The sequence below is a fragment of the Solea solea genome, chromosome 1, assembly GCF_958295425.1.
Source record: "Solea solea chromosome 1, fSolSol10.1, whole genome shotgun sequence".
In the NCBI taxonomy this organism is placed as follows: Eukaryota; Metazoa; Chordata; class Actinopteri; order Pleuronectiformes; family Soleidae; genus Solea; species Solea solea.
Genome location: NC_081134.1, coordinates 5,161,732 through 5,177,912, shown reverse-complemented (window position 1 = coordinate 5,177,912; position 16,181 = coordinate 5,161,732). Strand labels below are relative to the sequence as shown.

The window sequence follows — 16,181 nt, the reverse complement described above, 5'->3', positions numbered from 1 at the left end:
TAAAAAAAAAATAAAATGTTTTTTGTTGTTTTGTTTGTTTTTTAAGGATAGACTATATTATTAGCAGAGTGGCTAGTTCTGATAGGATTAGAGGAACACTGACATCAATGACACTACACCTGCTCTATGTGCAGGCTCAGCAGTTAGAGCTACTCCACTACACAAAGTACACACAATACACCTGAAATCGTCTACATTACACTACGAGAAACACACAAAAAAAAAAAAAAAAATGAAAACAGCACCCACCCTCACCCAACACGTACATCAACCCCCAAAATGAAAGCAAAGATAAACACGTACGCACATACACACAGTCCGATTATAGATTTTTTTTACATTATTGTACAAAGGGAGGAAGAGTTGCAGAGGCAGCAGAGATGGAGAGGGAGGGTTGGGTTGTATATATATATATACATATATATATACATACATATATATATATATGTATATATATATATATATATATATATATATGTAGAGAGAGAGAGAAAGAGAGAGAGAGCTTGGCAACATGGAGGCTAAGCTTCACTTACTACAACATGACCACACGAGACTGTGAGGCAATAACAAACAGGAATCTGTCCATGTTCATATTCGCCTCGGTCAGCTCATAAAGCCTCTCGTTCCTAGAGTGGAAATGGAAATTCTGGTGCAACGCGACGTTTCTTTAGATGAGAAGACAGTGGTGACACGTCATGTGTGGTGTGATTAGTTCAGGAAGAGACCGAATCCAGACCAGAGCTACCATTTTCCATCAATGGGAGAACCTGCTTTGTTTCTATAGCCTGAGAAAAAGCCTGATACAGAGAAAAATAAGTGGAGATTTGTGCTTGTTTCGTAAAAGGCCCGCTGTGCTTGTCATTCTGTTTGTGCTTATGCACTTACACTATGTGCTTAACCTCAGAGTCTGCATCTTGTAAAGTTGTTTCCTGTACAACTGTTTGTAATTTTAAGGACATTTTGTGCCGAACTACCTCCAGGCTGGGAACAGTTGCCTGGCAACCAGCAGGTTTTTCTTAGATAAAAGCAACACGATGCAACTATATAGTCACAAAAGCATAGATTAACTGCTTCAAATCGTGATGATGGGTCAGTGGCTTACAATAGATTCCCACTCTGCACCTGAACCACTCTCTCTGTGGGTTTGTTGAGCAGGGAGGGAAATGACGGGCGCGTTTGCTGCCACATCAGCAAAATAAAAAGAGGTCAGTGTCACGTCAGAACGTGATTTACTGTTATAAATGATGTAAAAACAATATACTATTCATGTTAAAACGCGATACTGGTGTGTTTTGTGCGTCTCCCCCAGAAAATGTCACGTGACGACGACAAATCTGTGGACCTCCCTCAAAGGTCGTGTCTGAAAACAGACTCAATTGTCCTCGGCATCTCAAACTGCCAGGATCACGCAGAGCTGAGAGTCAGGTAAAAATGTAGTAAAAATAGTGGCGTGATTGTTACAGCAACAGAACGTCCCGCCAAAGTTACACAGTGTTGCTTTTAACAGGCTTTAAGGCCTGTACAGACTAGTCAAGAACGGAGAAATGTGTTCTCTCTCCCGGGGCTGCGAGAAAAGCCTTTATTTCCTCGCAGCCTCCGTTTGGACACATCATCTGGGCAGAGCTTCTTTCTTGTGTGGTGTCCGACAACTATCGCGTGATTGGCCAGAAATTTGAAGTGGGCGTAATTACTGCGGACAAGAAAAAGAGAACACATTTCTGTACAGGCCTTCAGAGGTGACTGGGCCCTTTGCACAGAAGCCAGAAGGAAAATCACAGGTGAAAATAATCTAATCGACAACGTCCGAGTTCCATTTCACTCCCAGTCTCAGCCATGCTCAGCTAACCACTGCGTATCAAGCAGGTACGCAAACAAGCCTGGCTCCCACCAAAAGAAGACGACTTATTCCCTCTGGATATAAATATGCTGTCTGCCACAGACTGACGCCTTCGACCACAATCCCCCACCTGAGCAGGTGTCCAACAGAAGGAACACGTGACGCCCACCTGTGTGGGTGAAGACGACGAATGCTCCGTACACCTCCTCCCTATCATATCACCTCCTCTCCAACTAAACAGGGGAGGAATGGTTAACATGGTTAATCATGATTCTGTAGTTAGTTACTTTTTTTTTGTACAAAATAGATGTATGCTGTCTTTATCATTATTTACTAAGTTACTTTACAATGACAAGAGGTAAGATGGAGAACAACACTATACTGTATCCCTACATTTAAAACTATATATACACACACATATATATATATATATATGTATATATATATATATATATATATACACATATATATATATATATATATATGTATATGTCATTGATGATCTTATTTTTTATATTCTTCCAGAGACAAGCTGCATCTCTCTGTGTCTGTGTCTCTTCAAACACAAGTCTGTGTAAATACATTAAGGTTTCCAGGGACTGGAAGAGACTGGGACCAGGTTTAGTCTCTGGGACGCACACGTTAAACAACAACAAAAAAACAACAACAACAACACCGTGTGTCGGGCTCAGGTAACGTGTGTAAACGTGGCAGGAGACACACACTCTATGATTCTTGTCACCGAATGACCTCCCCGAGTCCAGATCTTCCGTCACAGACCACATCCCATGATGCATTTCACTCAACAACAAAAAGAAAAGAAAAGGAATGCCTGGAAGACTTAAGATGAGATGGCACTTCTATATTTAAAGTTGCATCCACTTGCGTTACGTGTGTACGTTGTTGTTTTTTGACAGTGAGGCGATTTCAGTCCGTATTATCTTTAACAGGCCATCTTAGTCAAGACGAGGTTCCCATTGGTGAGGAAGAACAACAAACCACAGAGTTTAACGCCGCTTGGACCCTGAGAAATGGCCGTGAGATCCCTTCTGTCAAGAAAACTGGATGCGTGTGTGTGTGTGTTTGTGTGTACGTGCGTGTGTGTGTGTGTGTGTGTGTGAATGCACAGGCAGAGGGTTACAGTACGGCTTAAGTTCGCTGAATATCCTCTGCCGAGTTTTCAAACTTTAAGCAGCTTTAGTGAAAGAAAAGTTAGAAAAATGGAGGAAACTTTTTCTACGGACAAACAGCCGCCCCCGAGTATCAGTCGCCGTCTCAGGTGTTAAATGTTTGTGCTCTGCAGAGCGTGTTTCTTTTTTTTAATTTTGTAATTTTTTTTTTTTAAAGGAAGAAGCAGCATAAAAACAAACAAACAGGCTTCGTATTGAGCTGAGATCAACTATGTTTGAGGTCACCGTGTGCTGTAGAATGTACAATAACGTGAGTGCGTGAGGGCGAGGAACGAGTGTGTCCGCCGCGCTCCGTTGCCGTGGAGTTGAGAATATTGCCATAACTCAGCATCAGCACGCTGCGAATGACCAGAGCGGGCGAGTTCACCCTCCTCTATATTACAGCACCGCAACAACAGCTGTCATTTCACTGCCGCGCCAACATCACCCATCCCAAACAGACCCGACTAACTGAACACAAGAGAACACTGTGTGTGTGTGTGTGTGTGTGTGTGTGTGTCGACGTTGCTGCGTGCACAAAACAAACACATGCAGCCTCTTAACCTGCGGTACCTCGGATAAGCATGTGCATGTGACATACACACGTTTTACAAAAGGAAAAGACAAACTGCATTATTACATTATGTATGTGAGTGAGTTATTAACAACTCACTCACAAACTTTCTCGCACGCACGCAAATCTTTTGGATGATGACCTAATTTTTTCTCCTTTCGTTTAATTCTCTTCCTTTATTTTAGAGACGACACACAGATAGATATAGAAGAGGTTAAGATAGATATAATAAGCCCTTACAATATGTAAAGGTCTCCAGCGAATGGGATCTCCCCCACAGAGGACTGTAGGAAAGTGGGGTGAGGATGGAGGAGAAGGGAGGAAAAAAAAGAGGAAGAGATGGTTGAGACAGAGTGAGGGACGCTGTCTATGGGTTGGGGTTGTTGTGTGTGTTGCTGGAGCCATTGCTTCCCTGGACGGTGAGGCAGATTTCATCCCTCCTCTCCTTCTCCTCCTCCTCCTTTAGCTCCTCCTTCTCCTTGAGGGGACGTGACTCCAGTGTTTCTTCCGGGGCCATGGGGGCGTAGCGGCCTGTCCGGTGCTCCTGCAGGGAGGGGCCCCACGATGGATCTGCTTGACATGCATTCTTCAACCGCTGAGACACAGAGAGAGAGAGGGAGACAAAGAGAGGGAAAGAGGAACACATGAATTAAAAAGAGTCATAAAAACACAATTTCACATCGCAGCCGAGCAGAAATTTCGCAGCGAGCCACAGAGGAGACAAAAGAGAGAGAGAGCGGGAGAGCAGGTGAGGTGCTGCTCTTATATGCAAACCTACGCCGCCCTTGGAACCTGCACTTGAAACCACACTGCAGTCCATTGACAGGTTGATTGACTGAGAACACAAAATGCAGCGCAGTCTTCTCTCAAACAAAGCCCGTCTTCTTATTGTGCTCAGCAGCCACGTGCCAAGAGTAAAAGAAAATGCTAGATCGCCCTCCATTGTTGGCCTTTGTTTACTGTGTCGTGTTCTTCTTTGTGGAATTAATTGGCAGGCAGACACTGTGTGTTTGCGCTGCTGTGACATCTTGCTATTCATGTCGCCGAAGCAGCTATCGTCATCTGGCAGACTCACTCTGCAGCAAAACGCACCAGCTGGATCATGGTTTTACCATTTGGGACCAGAATATGGAAACAGAACTGCACTGAGGTTGTGAGGTGGAAACACAGAGAACAGATAACATTAAGGGTGGAGCGAGAATCTAATAAATCTAATTGTAAGAGAGAATCTAAACACCAGAGAAAGTCATGGTGAGTTGATAGCTTGAATTAACACTGTGTGTGTGTGTGTGTGTGTGTGTGTGTGTGTGAACTCATTTAACATTGATTTGATACGTTCATATATAAAAGTAATATACAACAGTTTTAAAGCTGGGGTCTAAAAGTCTGGAAAAGCTAGCAATAAATGTATTCTATATTTTCCAACTCCTCCCATCAGCCCTCTCTAAAAAAATCTGGAAGTCAAAGTCTCTAGAAGTAATTTTGTTACATATCACCAATATACATTTTATATAATATATATATATATATATATATATATATATATATATATATATAAAAAATATATACAGTATATAAAAAAATTATATATCTATATATATAAATGTATACATATATATTCTGTGTTTCACCCAATGTCAGCTGAGATTTCCACCAGCTCCATGGTATAAATTATGGACGTATGGACAGGTAATTATGTATCCTAGAGAGAGGACTACTGCTTCTTACATCGCTAGGCAACACAGAGTAGTAATCAGTCAAAGAGCACGTTGTCTGTATTTTAGAGCGAGGCACTCATTTTGATCTCTGTACCTCTCTGAAGGTGGCTCCTGGGGACGTGCAGATCTTGTAGATGGCATAGATGGGTATGCAGATCACTGAGGACAGAGCCATGCTAAACCCAATAGCCAAGGACCAACCAGGATACACGTAGTTATTGTATTCGATGGGCTTGTACTGAATCACTGTGAAGACCAGAATGCACTGCATGGGCAGAGGAGAAGAAAGACACAGAATGAGCAAACACAAATACTAAGATAAATGCACAGCAAAAAATAGCAATAAGGTGAATACATTTAATATTTCATCCCCATCCTCTGAGAAACATGAACTCCTGAAAATGTCTCTGGCCCCCTGGTGGGCCCCAAAAATAACTACAGGTGGGAAGATCATTTCAAACAAGTTTTTCTAATTTGTTTTAAAAATCATAAAGATTAAATTAAAATTGCTTGGGGTTCATATGGTTCATCACTGATGTTTTTTGATGTGTTATTTAGCTTATTTTATTGCTGTATATTTGTGCCCCTTTGATTTTGATACTGATTATGCGTGGTACACATTGTACTGCATGGGTAATACAGTTAATCCTATCCTAAACCTATCGATTATTTAGGATAATTTTTAGAGCATTTTGTGTTGTAATTGTGCAAAGGAAGATTCAAAGTTTAAATGTTATATTCTGCTTTTTTATCAAAGGAATAATATGTATAGAAATGCAAAGTCATTGAGTCTGTGTTAATCAGAGTTGGGATTTCAGGCTTTAGTTCTCCAGAGTTTTTCCCTGCTGTGTTCTCACATGGGCTCTCTCGTACACTGTCTGGAGATTAGACGTCTGAAATTACTTTTACAGAAAGGCCCACTGGATAATTTCAAGAAAATATCGGGACTTTGATTGTTTTTTTGTTTTTTTTGCTGATGAATATCCTCACACTCTAAACCCTGACTGCATCCAGCAGCAGTGAGTTTGTTCGGGGCATTCCTCTGTGGCGTGAAATGAAAAGAACAAAAGTGCCTGAATCCACAACAATGACTTTCTTGGTTTGCCCGGCAGCTTAATGGACTAATGCGGCTGCTTGGGAAAAAAAAAAAACATTGATAACAGCTGCATGTGTCCATTTCCCCAGTCAAAAAGATTTCCTTTCAGAGGTTTATGTGGAAACAGGCAAAGAGGCAGCCGAACAGATTATAGTGTTGTGATGGCAACTGAAATATAGGTCAGGTCCCAAACAATGTGTCAGCAACTCAGAGTATTACACTCCGTTAATGGCTGAAACCATGTACTGTGTCTGTGTGACTGAAACACAGTCACATATGCTATGTCTTGACTTTGTGGACTTACAAAGATGATGAAAGGGGAGATGAATCTCCAGCAGACTTTGAAGAAGAGAGGAGGAGGGAATCCCAGCATCATCTCAACATCTTTGAAGTACTTTTCATGACCTGCAACGACATACAATATACACATTTGGTATGTGATGAAATCTATGAGAAGGTAAACTCTTAAACTTTCTCAATAACTATGGAAATTCAAAGCATCTGGTGCTCATGAATCTATTTCAACTAAATTGCCTGCAGCTAAGAGACTCGAGAAATATCTCATTTGTTGGATGAGTTTCTGAAATTGATGATGCTGAGGCAGGACCCCCTCAGTTAGTAAACAAAAAACGTTGTTTTTATTTACATTTCTGCTTATCTGGAAAGAGAATATATACAGTATCTGTTCAGTTAACAGCTGCAGTACATTTACACACAGTTTAATCCAGTAGTAGTCCCACTAATTTCCCTTTTCCACTGTGTTCCTGGCTCGCCTCGGCACGGTTTAGGTTACATCTCCACTACAAAAAAAAAGTACCTGGTATCAGGTACTAGTGGAAACGCAACTTAACCGTGCCGAGGCGAGTAGAGCTGGTGGAAACACGTCTGACTCTATAAGCTAGTGTGTACTGAATCAGTTTCCTGTTGACCTTTACAAGACAGAAAAACAAACAGCGGTGAGATGGATGGTGCTGTGGTTCTGTATGTTTCGTACCTGCTGTACATGTTAATCGTGATACAAAATCTCCTTCTACCTCTGGGTCAAAGCCCGGGAACGACATTTTGACTCCAACTTACATGCAGGAGTGATCGGACTAATCACATTATCCAGGTACGTTAGTCCGACTAAGACTAGCTCGATTTTAGTCGGACTAAGGTGTTTACGTGACATTAAGAAAACCAAATTATTGTCTTCGTCTGACTAAAATCAGACTTTTAACACACATGTCAACACACTGAGAGACAGTGACATCTTGGTGATGATTTCTACAGCCCTTCTACAGTTTTATAAAAAGAAAAAAATATATTTTTTACCATAAATGTACATGACACAGATGCACATGATGCAGGAGATGATGACCAAAGAGAAGCTAGCAGCGTAATTGTCCATCAGTAACAGCCAATAGATCCCTGCCTGCACAGAGAAACCACAAAGACACAAAGAGTGAGAAGTGAATGTCAATGGGGGAGACAAAAACAGCCTGTATTCAAAGCGTCTGGGACTTGCCTGTGACGTTAGTGGCACTCCCAGCAGGAATCCAACTACGGCCACTGACAGTGTTACTACAGTTTTGTTTCTGATGATCCAGTCTGTACCGATCTCATCAACAATGGCCGTCACCAGAGTCTCCAGCAGACAAAACTGAAAGAAGAGTGTGTGTGCGGGGAGAGAGAGAGAGAGAGAAGGGCAAGGATTAACTACTAAAAACTGTTAACTAGACATCACCTGCAAACAGGCTGCTATTGGACCATACCAGCTGTCAATCATACTAATGTCCACTCTATCCAGTGGAGTCGCCCTCTGGTGGCTATTCAATATATTCTTACTTAATCAGAAAACTCCATCAACCTTTTATATTCAATATTTGGGTAGGCAACAAATCTTTTGGCACAAAAGCCTTTTAGAATAACGCACATAAAGTGATCCGAGAGAAATCTAGACTTTCTAGCCTTAGGAAAAGTCAGACATTAATAAAATAAAACCTCTTAAAAGATCAGTAGTGCTTTTAGCCACATTTTTATGAGCATGGTAGCTTCAAGACCAAAAGACTCCTGAGGTTGTTGGAAACGCTGTATGTTTCTTCCTACAAAGAGATCTATCTGCTCTAAGAACAGAGTCTGACATTACACTCTTCAAACATGACTAGTATAAGTTCACTAATGCATTTGTATCAGTCACCTGAGTCCCCAGTCCCAGAAGGATGAGCATGAAGAAGAACAGCAAAGACCACAGTGGTGAGATGGGGAGCAGAGTGAGGGCTTCTGGGTAAGCCACGAAGGCCAGGCCCGGGCCGTGGTCAGCCACCTCAGACACTGGGACATCCAGGTGGTTTGCCATGAAGCCCAGAATTGAGAAAATGACAAAGCCGGCGTACACACTGGTCGCACAGTTGGTGACACTGATGATGATGCTGTCTCTGTGGGTAACAAAGAAAAGAGGGTATAATTAGAGCAGTAAGTATACAAAGGAATGCTTAAAGTTTATTGGGCTCCCAGAAAAATAACCTCTTAAATAATGATCAGGGGATGTTTCTGTGGTTCTCTTTTGCAAATGAAGGATTCTCTTATTTTATTCTAAAGCATGGCGTGAGATCTACACAGTGCTCCGTTTCCTCACTTTTCTTGTTAGTCCAATGATGGAGGATAGTCTTTGATGAATGTGACACAGGTGCCCTTTTTCCACCTCAGACGTCTGTCCTGTGTGTCTCCAGCACTAGGCACATGTGGCCTTACTGGAGTGCAGAGAGCGTCTCCACAGAGACAGAGCTGCAGAAGCTGAGCTGATTAGGCTGCCACGCAGCTGTGCGCCTGCATAGCACAACCTCAAGCTTTAGGCAGAGGAACAAATCACATCTATACCACCACCAACCATCCCCAACACCCTCACTCTGCATCAGCTTGGTGTGTGGATGAGCTTAGATGACAACTTTTCTTCTCCTTATCTCCTCCACTGTGCCCTTTACTCAGTTTAATTTTTTTCTTGGCAAGTGTGAAGACCTTTTTTATCTCTGTTTCTCTTCCTGCACTACACTATCTCACCTTATCCCTACTCTCTCTCTCTCTCTCTTCTCACATGGCAATGAAGTTGCCTCCTGCACGTCCGCTGATATTTTCTCCACCACACCATCGCATCCTCACTCATTAGAAGGATGCAGCCAGCACGGGCTTTTTGCTAAACCTGTATGAATGGTCTAAATCAGCTGGGATTAGATCCAGATGTGTATCAGTCTATATGTCCTGGATGCTCAAATCAGAATTCAAATTATCTGTCTCAATGAACACACACACACTACTATGTCAGAACCAGTACCGTACATATTCACCCATCAAAGCACCAATCCCCAGGACAAGTATTACAATATGCACCACTCTCCTGTCACTGAGGTTCTCTTGTGCAAAGCATGATTTTTCCTGCGTACGTGACTGAAACCAAGGCAGGAATGAGTGTACACCCATGTCAATTTGTCTGCAATCTGCATTAAACAGTCTGCTGGAGTTTTTATCATGTTCATCAGATAGCTTAAGTCGATTTGTTTATCATCAGTCAGTTGTCAAGTCAAGTTATCGTTTTCATGACTCACGTTTCATAAATACCAGACAAACAAGAGACCGATATCTCAGCCTGGGGACACACCAAAAATACAGCAAAGTGTCTGAAAGCACTGCCACTTTCCATTGCATATCCATTTTAATTCCAACAGCAGACGTGCAAAAACAGAGAGGAGCTGGGGAAGAGTGATGCACTTGTACCGTTGGTAACTCCTTGCAAGAAAGCAAAATGCAGTTTAATTAGTTTGTACCAACCTGAAACAGTTGTTGTGGAACTTGTTGTAGGAGGCCATGGTAATGAGACCACCCCAGGCACAGCCCAGGGAGTAGAAGATCTGAGAAGCAGCATCTCCCCACACCTGCAACACAAACCCATGTATAGTCACAAGAAGAAGAAAAAAGGTGATAACTGTTATCAGTAGGGATGCACGATACCAAGATCCGCTGATAAGACTAATAACTAATAAGGCTTTGATGCTTATTTAGTTTGTGCATTTTCATTATAGAAGAGACTAAATGACCTATGGGCAAAAGGAAAGACGTATATATTGGTATTGGTTATTGGCCCAAGCACTCCCGATATATCAACATATCTGATATCGGCAAAAAAGTCCATTATCGTGCATCCCTATTTATCAGTTAATTCATCCATCTGCCTGTTTGTGTGAGCGAATACCTTTGCATCGAGGACCTTCCCCCATTGTGGAGTCAGGTAGTACTTGATGCCATTGATGGCTCCATCCAGAGTTATGCCACGAATGAAGAGGATGGTCAAAACCAGATAGGGGAAGGTAGCTGTGAAGTACACCACCTGCATATGCAAATAAAAACACACATGCACACACTCAGACAAATCAAGTCTGCCTCAATGGGCTTTGCAATCTGAACAAAGGCTGTCACTTTTTATCTGGAATTCAAATTCAACCTTAAAAACCCATTCGAGTTCAAAATATCAGCTTAGAAGCCCATCACAATGTCTGAACTAATTACTGCATGTGGTCCAGCAGAGGGCAGTGAGCACAGCTTGGCCTTTAATCCACTGTGAATGCAGCAGAAAAAAAACTACATAGTGATGTTTAGTTGTTAACTTCTCAACCTAAAGTTTTTCAGTCAAAATGGACAACACAAACAAACCAAACCAGTCCACCTGAGCAGAAAATCAAATGCAAAAAGTGGATGTGAAAACATTTCGGGTTCTTTGGCGTAGACGAGAAAGCTGATGAACGAGCAGCCGGACAGTGCAACGAGTACGAAACCTCACAAGACTGATTATACGCGTAATAACAATTCATGTCATGTTTGTTTGAATGCAGGTAGGGGGTAAGGAATATGCAAATATCTGTGAAGGAATAATCGCACTTTATGTTAGTTCAAAGTTGATGTGTGCGTGAAAAAGTGACTCTAATCTGTACAATTCAATTAGAAATGAAGGTTTTCTGCAGCAAAATACAACCAAAGTGTGTCAGTACATGCATGTGTGTGTGTGTGGGCTGACCTTTCCAGAGGATTTAACACCTCTGATGAGACAGAGGAAGACAACGACCCAGGCTATAGCCAGGCAGCCCAGGATAGGGAGACGGATCTCTCCAAAGTTCCCAATATCATCAGAAATGTTCAACACATAGTGTCTGTGAGATGCAGAGAAGAAAATAATAAGTTTCACATATTCACACATCTTCACAAAAAGTAAATTAAAAGTTCACAAGCCCACAATATATTACTGATGTGATTTTGCCACATATCTCTCCAAGACATCTGAGATCACTGTGAGATCTGTAAGTAATCCCCGAAAATAAAATCTTAACAAAGAGAAGCTGCTTTAAGTCACTTCAAAGCACAGGAGTGGAACCAGCTGCTGTTGTTGCAATCTTTAAATTTAGACCGAAAACTTTTCATTCATAAAAGCTTTGAATCAAACTATTCCTATTTCTTTTATGCTTTTAAGACTATCTTTTTGTTGGAATGTCTCTGTGAGGCACCTCCTGTGTATGAAGTACTTCATAAATAAAACTGGGTTAAACATAAAATGAAGAAAAGAATATACATACAGTATATATATACACATATACATACATAAATAACAAAAAACATATATATACATATTTACATACATAAATATATATATACATATATAAAATACTAAATGCAATATGGGGATCTCTTGCTTTCCGCTGCACATTGCTCAAAAGCTGCTGCAAACTCAAGTTCAAATATTTGAATGCTTTCTGCAAACATGGGTCATGTTTAAGGGTTTGTTTAAGCTTATTTAACAGGTTTTGACCTGGAATTGGCAAGAAAGGCCCACAGTAAGAGTCCAAAGAAGTCAGTTGCATAACTTGGGAAAACCTGTCAATACTAAATGTACACTCACTTCAAAAATACTGAGAGTCTTTTTCTTCTACTCATTTTGATTAATGATGTTGATTCAGCCTGTCTTTTATCAGTTTTAACTATGACACATTCTTTTTAATCCACATTCAGGATTAATAGACGAACAAAAGCTTACTGCTGCTTACACGGAACCATAAAACAATATATCTCTAAATTAAATGCAATGGATTTGAGTAAACAAATATTTCTATTTGAAGCTGCAGTGTGCGTCTTCTGCTGATTGCTGTTATTATTCTGCCTCTGTTGATTCTTCATTAACAAAAAAAATGAAAATGGGCTCTGTCAAGCAAAACTAGCAGAACTGACTAAGGGACTGTTTGTGTGTATACAGCAGCAGAGCAGGGGCGGGTGGGGGTTAGAAGCCTAACAAACTGCCGCCTTGCTTTATTAGTGCAATGTTGCTGTTTTGCATCTGTCCCTCCTTATATTAAAAAAAATAAACCACATCCTGTGTGCAGCATGAGAAAGCTGCTGGACACTACGAGACCTAACACTACTATACTGAATAACACAGAGAGATTTAATATCAGATTTTATATAATATAGATTAATGCTGCTTTTTAGTTTCTGAAAAACAAAACAAAAAATCTTAAAATAAACTACTTTTGAGTTCAGAGGTCAAATATGAGTCTCGGTCATAATTCACCCCACGTCCTCCTTGTATCTCCGGTACTTACTTCCAGTACTCCTCACTGGGGCTGGTCCTCTTTGATTTGTTGACCACCTCAGACACACCAGCGACCAGGCTTATGGTGGTGTTCATCAGGCTGCCGTTGAGCTGGGACCCACTGCCCATCACCCCGCTGCAGTCCGCTGTGTTCCAGGGGTTGTTGCAGTAGGTCCATGGCAGCAGGTTGGTCATGGACATGAAAAAGTAGTAAAAGGCGAGGCAGATGACCACGTTGTAGTAGATCCCAATGTAGGTGGACACCACCATCATGCCGTAGCCCACACCTGAGGTGAAAAGGAGAGAAGATGGAGACACAGAAAATAGAGATAGAGGTGTAACAGAGTGTGTAATTCATATTTCAACCAGCAAGTCGCACATGTCGACTGCAAAGAGGCTCCCATTGGACGATACCAGGTGTGCTGTGCTTTATCGTCTATCTTCCTCCAAATGGGAACAACATTTACATTCACATGTTCTATTGTTCCTTAGATGGCCTGCAACTAGTGATTAAAACCCTTAACTCCTCTGGAAAATGTTTATGATGTTTTATGATAAATCCAGCAAGACGTGGGTTCACTTTCCTGTAGACTTCTTTTACATTGAAACTCTTTTTGCAACTAGCACAGTTGCCAGTGGCTAAATGCTACTCTCTTGGGCTTCAACTTTCAAATTGGAAGACTCAATTTTTATATGCACAAACACTAACTGATGGAGCAAATATGGGTAATATTAGTACGCCTCACATCAAGAAGGTCATGGCTCACAATCGTACTAAATAGCCACAGGTGCCAAACGTTAGGTTCACTTTAAGTTATCAAGACCAGAAAGAAGGTAATGGCAAAGACCCTCTTGAAATTAGGCCAGTGAGTCACAACACTGACCGTAACCAAACTTTGACCCCGAATGAAGAGTTATCATACCACTAACCTTTGAACATAGGGCTGATCTTCCAAACTCCCAAACATCCAAGGCTGGCAAACTGCCCAAAGGACAGCTCAAGGAAGAAGAGAGGAATGCCACAAAACACCAGCATGATGAGGTACGGAAACATGAAAGCACCTGGAGGAGTGAAAAAAAACACGAGTCACCTACTTGGCCTTTGAGAAGCTGCACATCAACAACATACGGCAAAAAGAGTGGCTCCAACAAAAAGCACATAAAGTAAAGAGAAAATTGATAAACTAAGATTTTGCATTTGCATTTCAAATTTGCATAATTCAAGGAATTTGCTTCTGTTGACAAGTGGAAAGGTCCCTGTCAATCGTCACAGAAACATGGCAGCCGAGCAGGCACATGCAGTGGCATTTTCCTCCTACTGTTGTCTGACAGATAATGAGAGGTAGATGAGAATAGAGTCGAGAAATGTGGGAGCGTCTGGGTCCATAAGCAAAAGGAAACAAAGAAAGCTACAGATGTGAGCTGTTCTACGAGACAAAACACTAAAGTCACATGTAAGGGAGACTGTATACATTATAACACTGGATTTTAAAAAGGTCCCCATTTGTAAACTTTGTAATCTTCTGCATCAAAATGCTAAACACACACTTGTGTCTGCTTCGGCTGCTGTAAAAGAAAACACTGGACCATAAAAAGAGAACTTCAGACACCTACGGTCTAGCCCACAAAGAACTTACCAGTTAGGACAACAATATTTCTGCTGACGTGCATAGAATTCAGAAATATGGGCAAACGTTGGCCGCATTCGAAGGAGATGACAAATCGACAAATAGCAACACATAACTTTTGAGCATACACCTCACCTCCCGTCTACCCTCTCATCAAAGCTCTGCCCTCTAAAACACTATTATGGCAACAATTAATATTAAAAACGTGTTTCAGAAACAGATTCCAGACTGTAGCTTTAATGTATGGCCTATACACACTGAGTGTTTGTGATGGATTACAGGTCTGCTGCACATGTTTGCACACTGATTTAAATATTTGCATGGTAAACTGAAAAGGGAGAAAGGTCTGAGTCATTGATTGAGGGGGACCTTGCTCCGTTAAGCAGAATACAAACTTATATAAGGGCACATGCAATCCAGAGTTTGTAGGACGCAATTGACTTGGGGACAGAAAGGCTCTAAAACAGACTGATAGCAGCTGAGTGTGAATGCAGTATCTTTTCACTGTGCTCTATAGTCTTGAATACAAAGTGAAAACAACACTTCACACAGCTGGAACCTGACAGCATTAACAGCCCAATAAACAATAATGTTTCACAAAATGTGATGCCCAGGAGGATGTCTTGGAATAAAGCAATATACATATATCATGTGGCTGGTTCAATTCAGCTGCATTGTGTGGAATAAAGTTGACATTAAACCATCAACATGGTTTAGAATCATAATTCATTTCAGTTCAAGTTCCCTGTTTATGATTTCATATAGTTTAGGTTTTTTGAGTGTAGATGTATGAGGTATTGACACCAAGGAAAAAGAGGGACACAGATGCTTGCATTTTGTCTTGTGCAGGGAGTGAGTAGTTTACAAAGCCATACAAACATTTGTTTTCAGTCAGAGAAGGTAAGAAAAAGCAAATCTTAAGATATCATAGACCTAAGTGGGCATAGAATGGCTAAAATCAGTTTTTCCTTGTGTTTCTATTGGCAGCTGTTTTCAGTGCATAGAACAAAATCTGTGATTTTGCATCACCACACGCACACTTCAGTTTCCAGCCTATAAGGCTCATCTAACTGACAGGACATGGACATCGGTTTTCCTTAGGTCGCTTCTATGTTTTCATTAAGAGCTTGCATCCATGTCCAAGGCCAGTTCTCAAAGTCAAAGTCTAACAAACTGGTGCATCATTGGCCTGGTATAATAAAGCCAATCAGTAACAACCGGAGAGAAATGTGCTCAGCACTATGTAAAGATGCGTACCTCCTCCATTTCTGTAGCAAAGGTAGGGAAACCTCCAGACGTTGCCCAGGCCCACAGCGTAACCCACACTGGTGAGAACAAACTCAATCTGGTTTCCCCAGTTCCCTCTCCGGGGGTTTTCATCTCTCTTCACTGCCTCGCCTGGAACCGCTCCGTTCTACAACAAAGACACAAGGGGGGGGGGGGGTGACTTCAGGTGGAAAGAAAGAGCAAGTGTATTGCTGAGATCGCGCTGCAACAGAAGGTCCAGAACCTGCAGGAAATGATCAGAAGACAGTTAAAGCAGAGGAAA

The 16,181-nt window shown here is 41.5% G+C and overlaps 1 protein-coding gene across 4 annotated transcripts in view; it reads right to left on the bottom strand.

Annotated features, from left to right (window-relative positions):
• Positions 1–572: 572 nt before the first annotated feature.
• Positions 573–16,181, bottom strand: part of slc6a9 (solute carrier family 6 member 9) — a 60,622-nt gene continuing 45,013 nt past the window's right edge. For all 4 annotated transcript variants that reach the window (XM_058641784.1, XM_058641782.1, XM_058641775.1 and 1 more), the window contains 12 exons: positions 15,890–16,046; positions 13,935–14,066; positions 13,015–13,291; positions 11,442–11,574; positions 10,623–10,757; positions 10,202–10,305; positions 8,577–8,814; positions 7,901–8,039; positions 7,712–7,807; positions 6,702–6,802; positions 5,396–5,566; positions 573–4,178 (listed from right to left, as the gene is read on the bottom strand). In XM_058641784.1, coding sequence (XP_058497767.1) covers positions 3,951–4,178; positions 5,396–5,566; positions 6,702–6,802; positions 7,712–7,807; positions 7,901–8,039; positions 8,577–8,814; positions 10,202–10,305; positions 10,623–10,757; positions 11,442–11,574; positions 13,015–13,291; positions 13,935–14,066; positions 15,890–16,046 — 1,911 coding nt within the window. In that variant the 3' untranslated portion in view covers positions 573–3,950. The remainder of the gene's footprint in view (positions 4,179–5,395; positions 5,567–6,701; positions 6,803–7,711; positions 7,808–7,900; positions 8,040–8,576; positions 8,815–10,201; positions 10,306–10,622; positions 10,758–11,441; positions 11,575–13,014; positions 13,292–13,934; positions 14,067–15,889; positions 16,047–16,181) is intronic.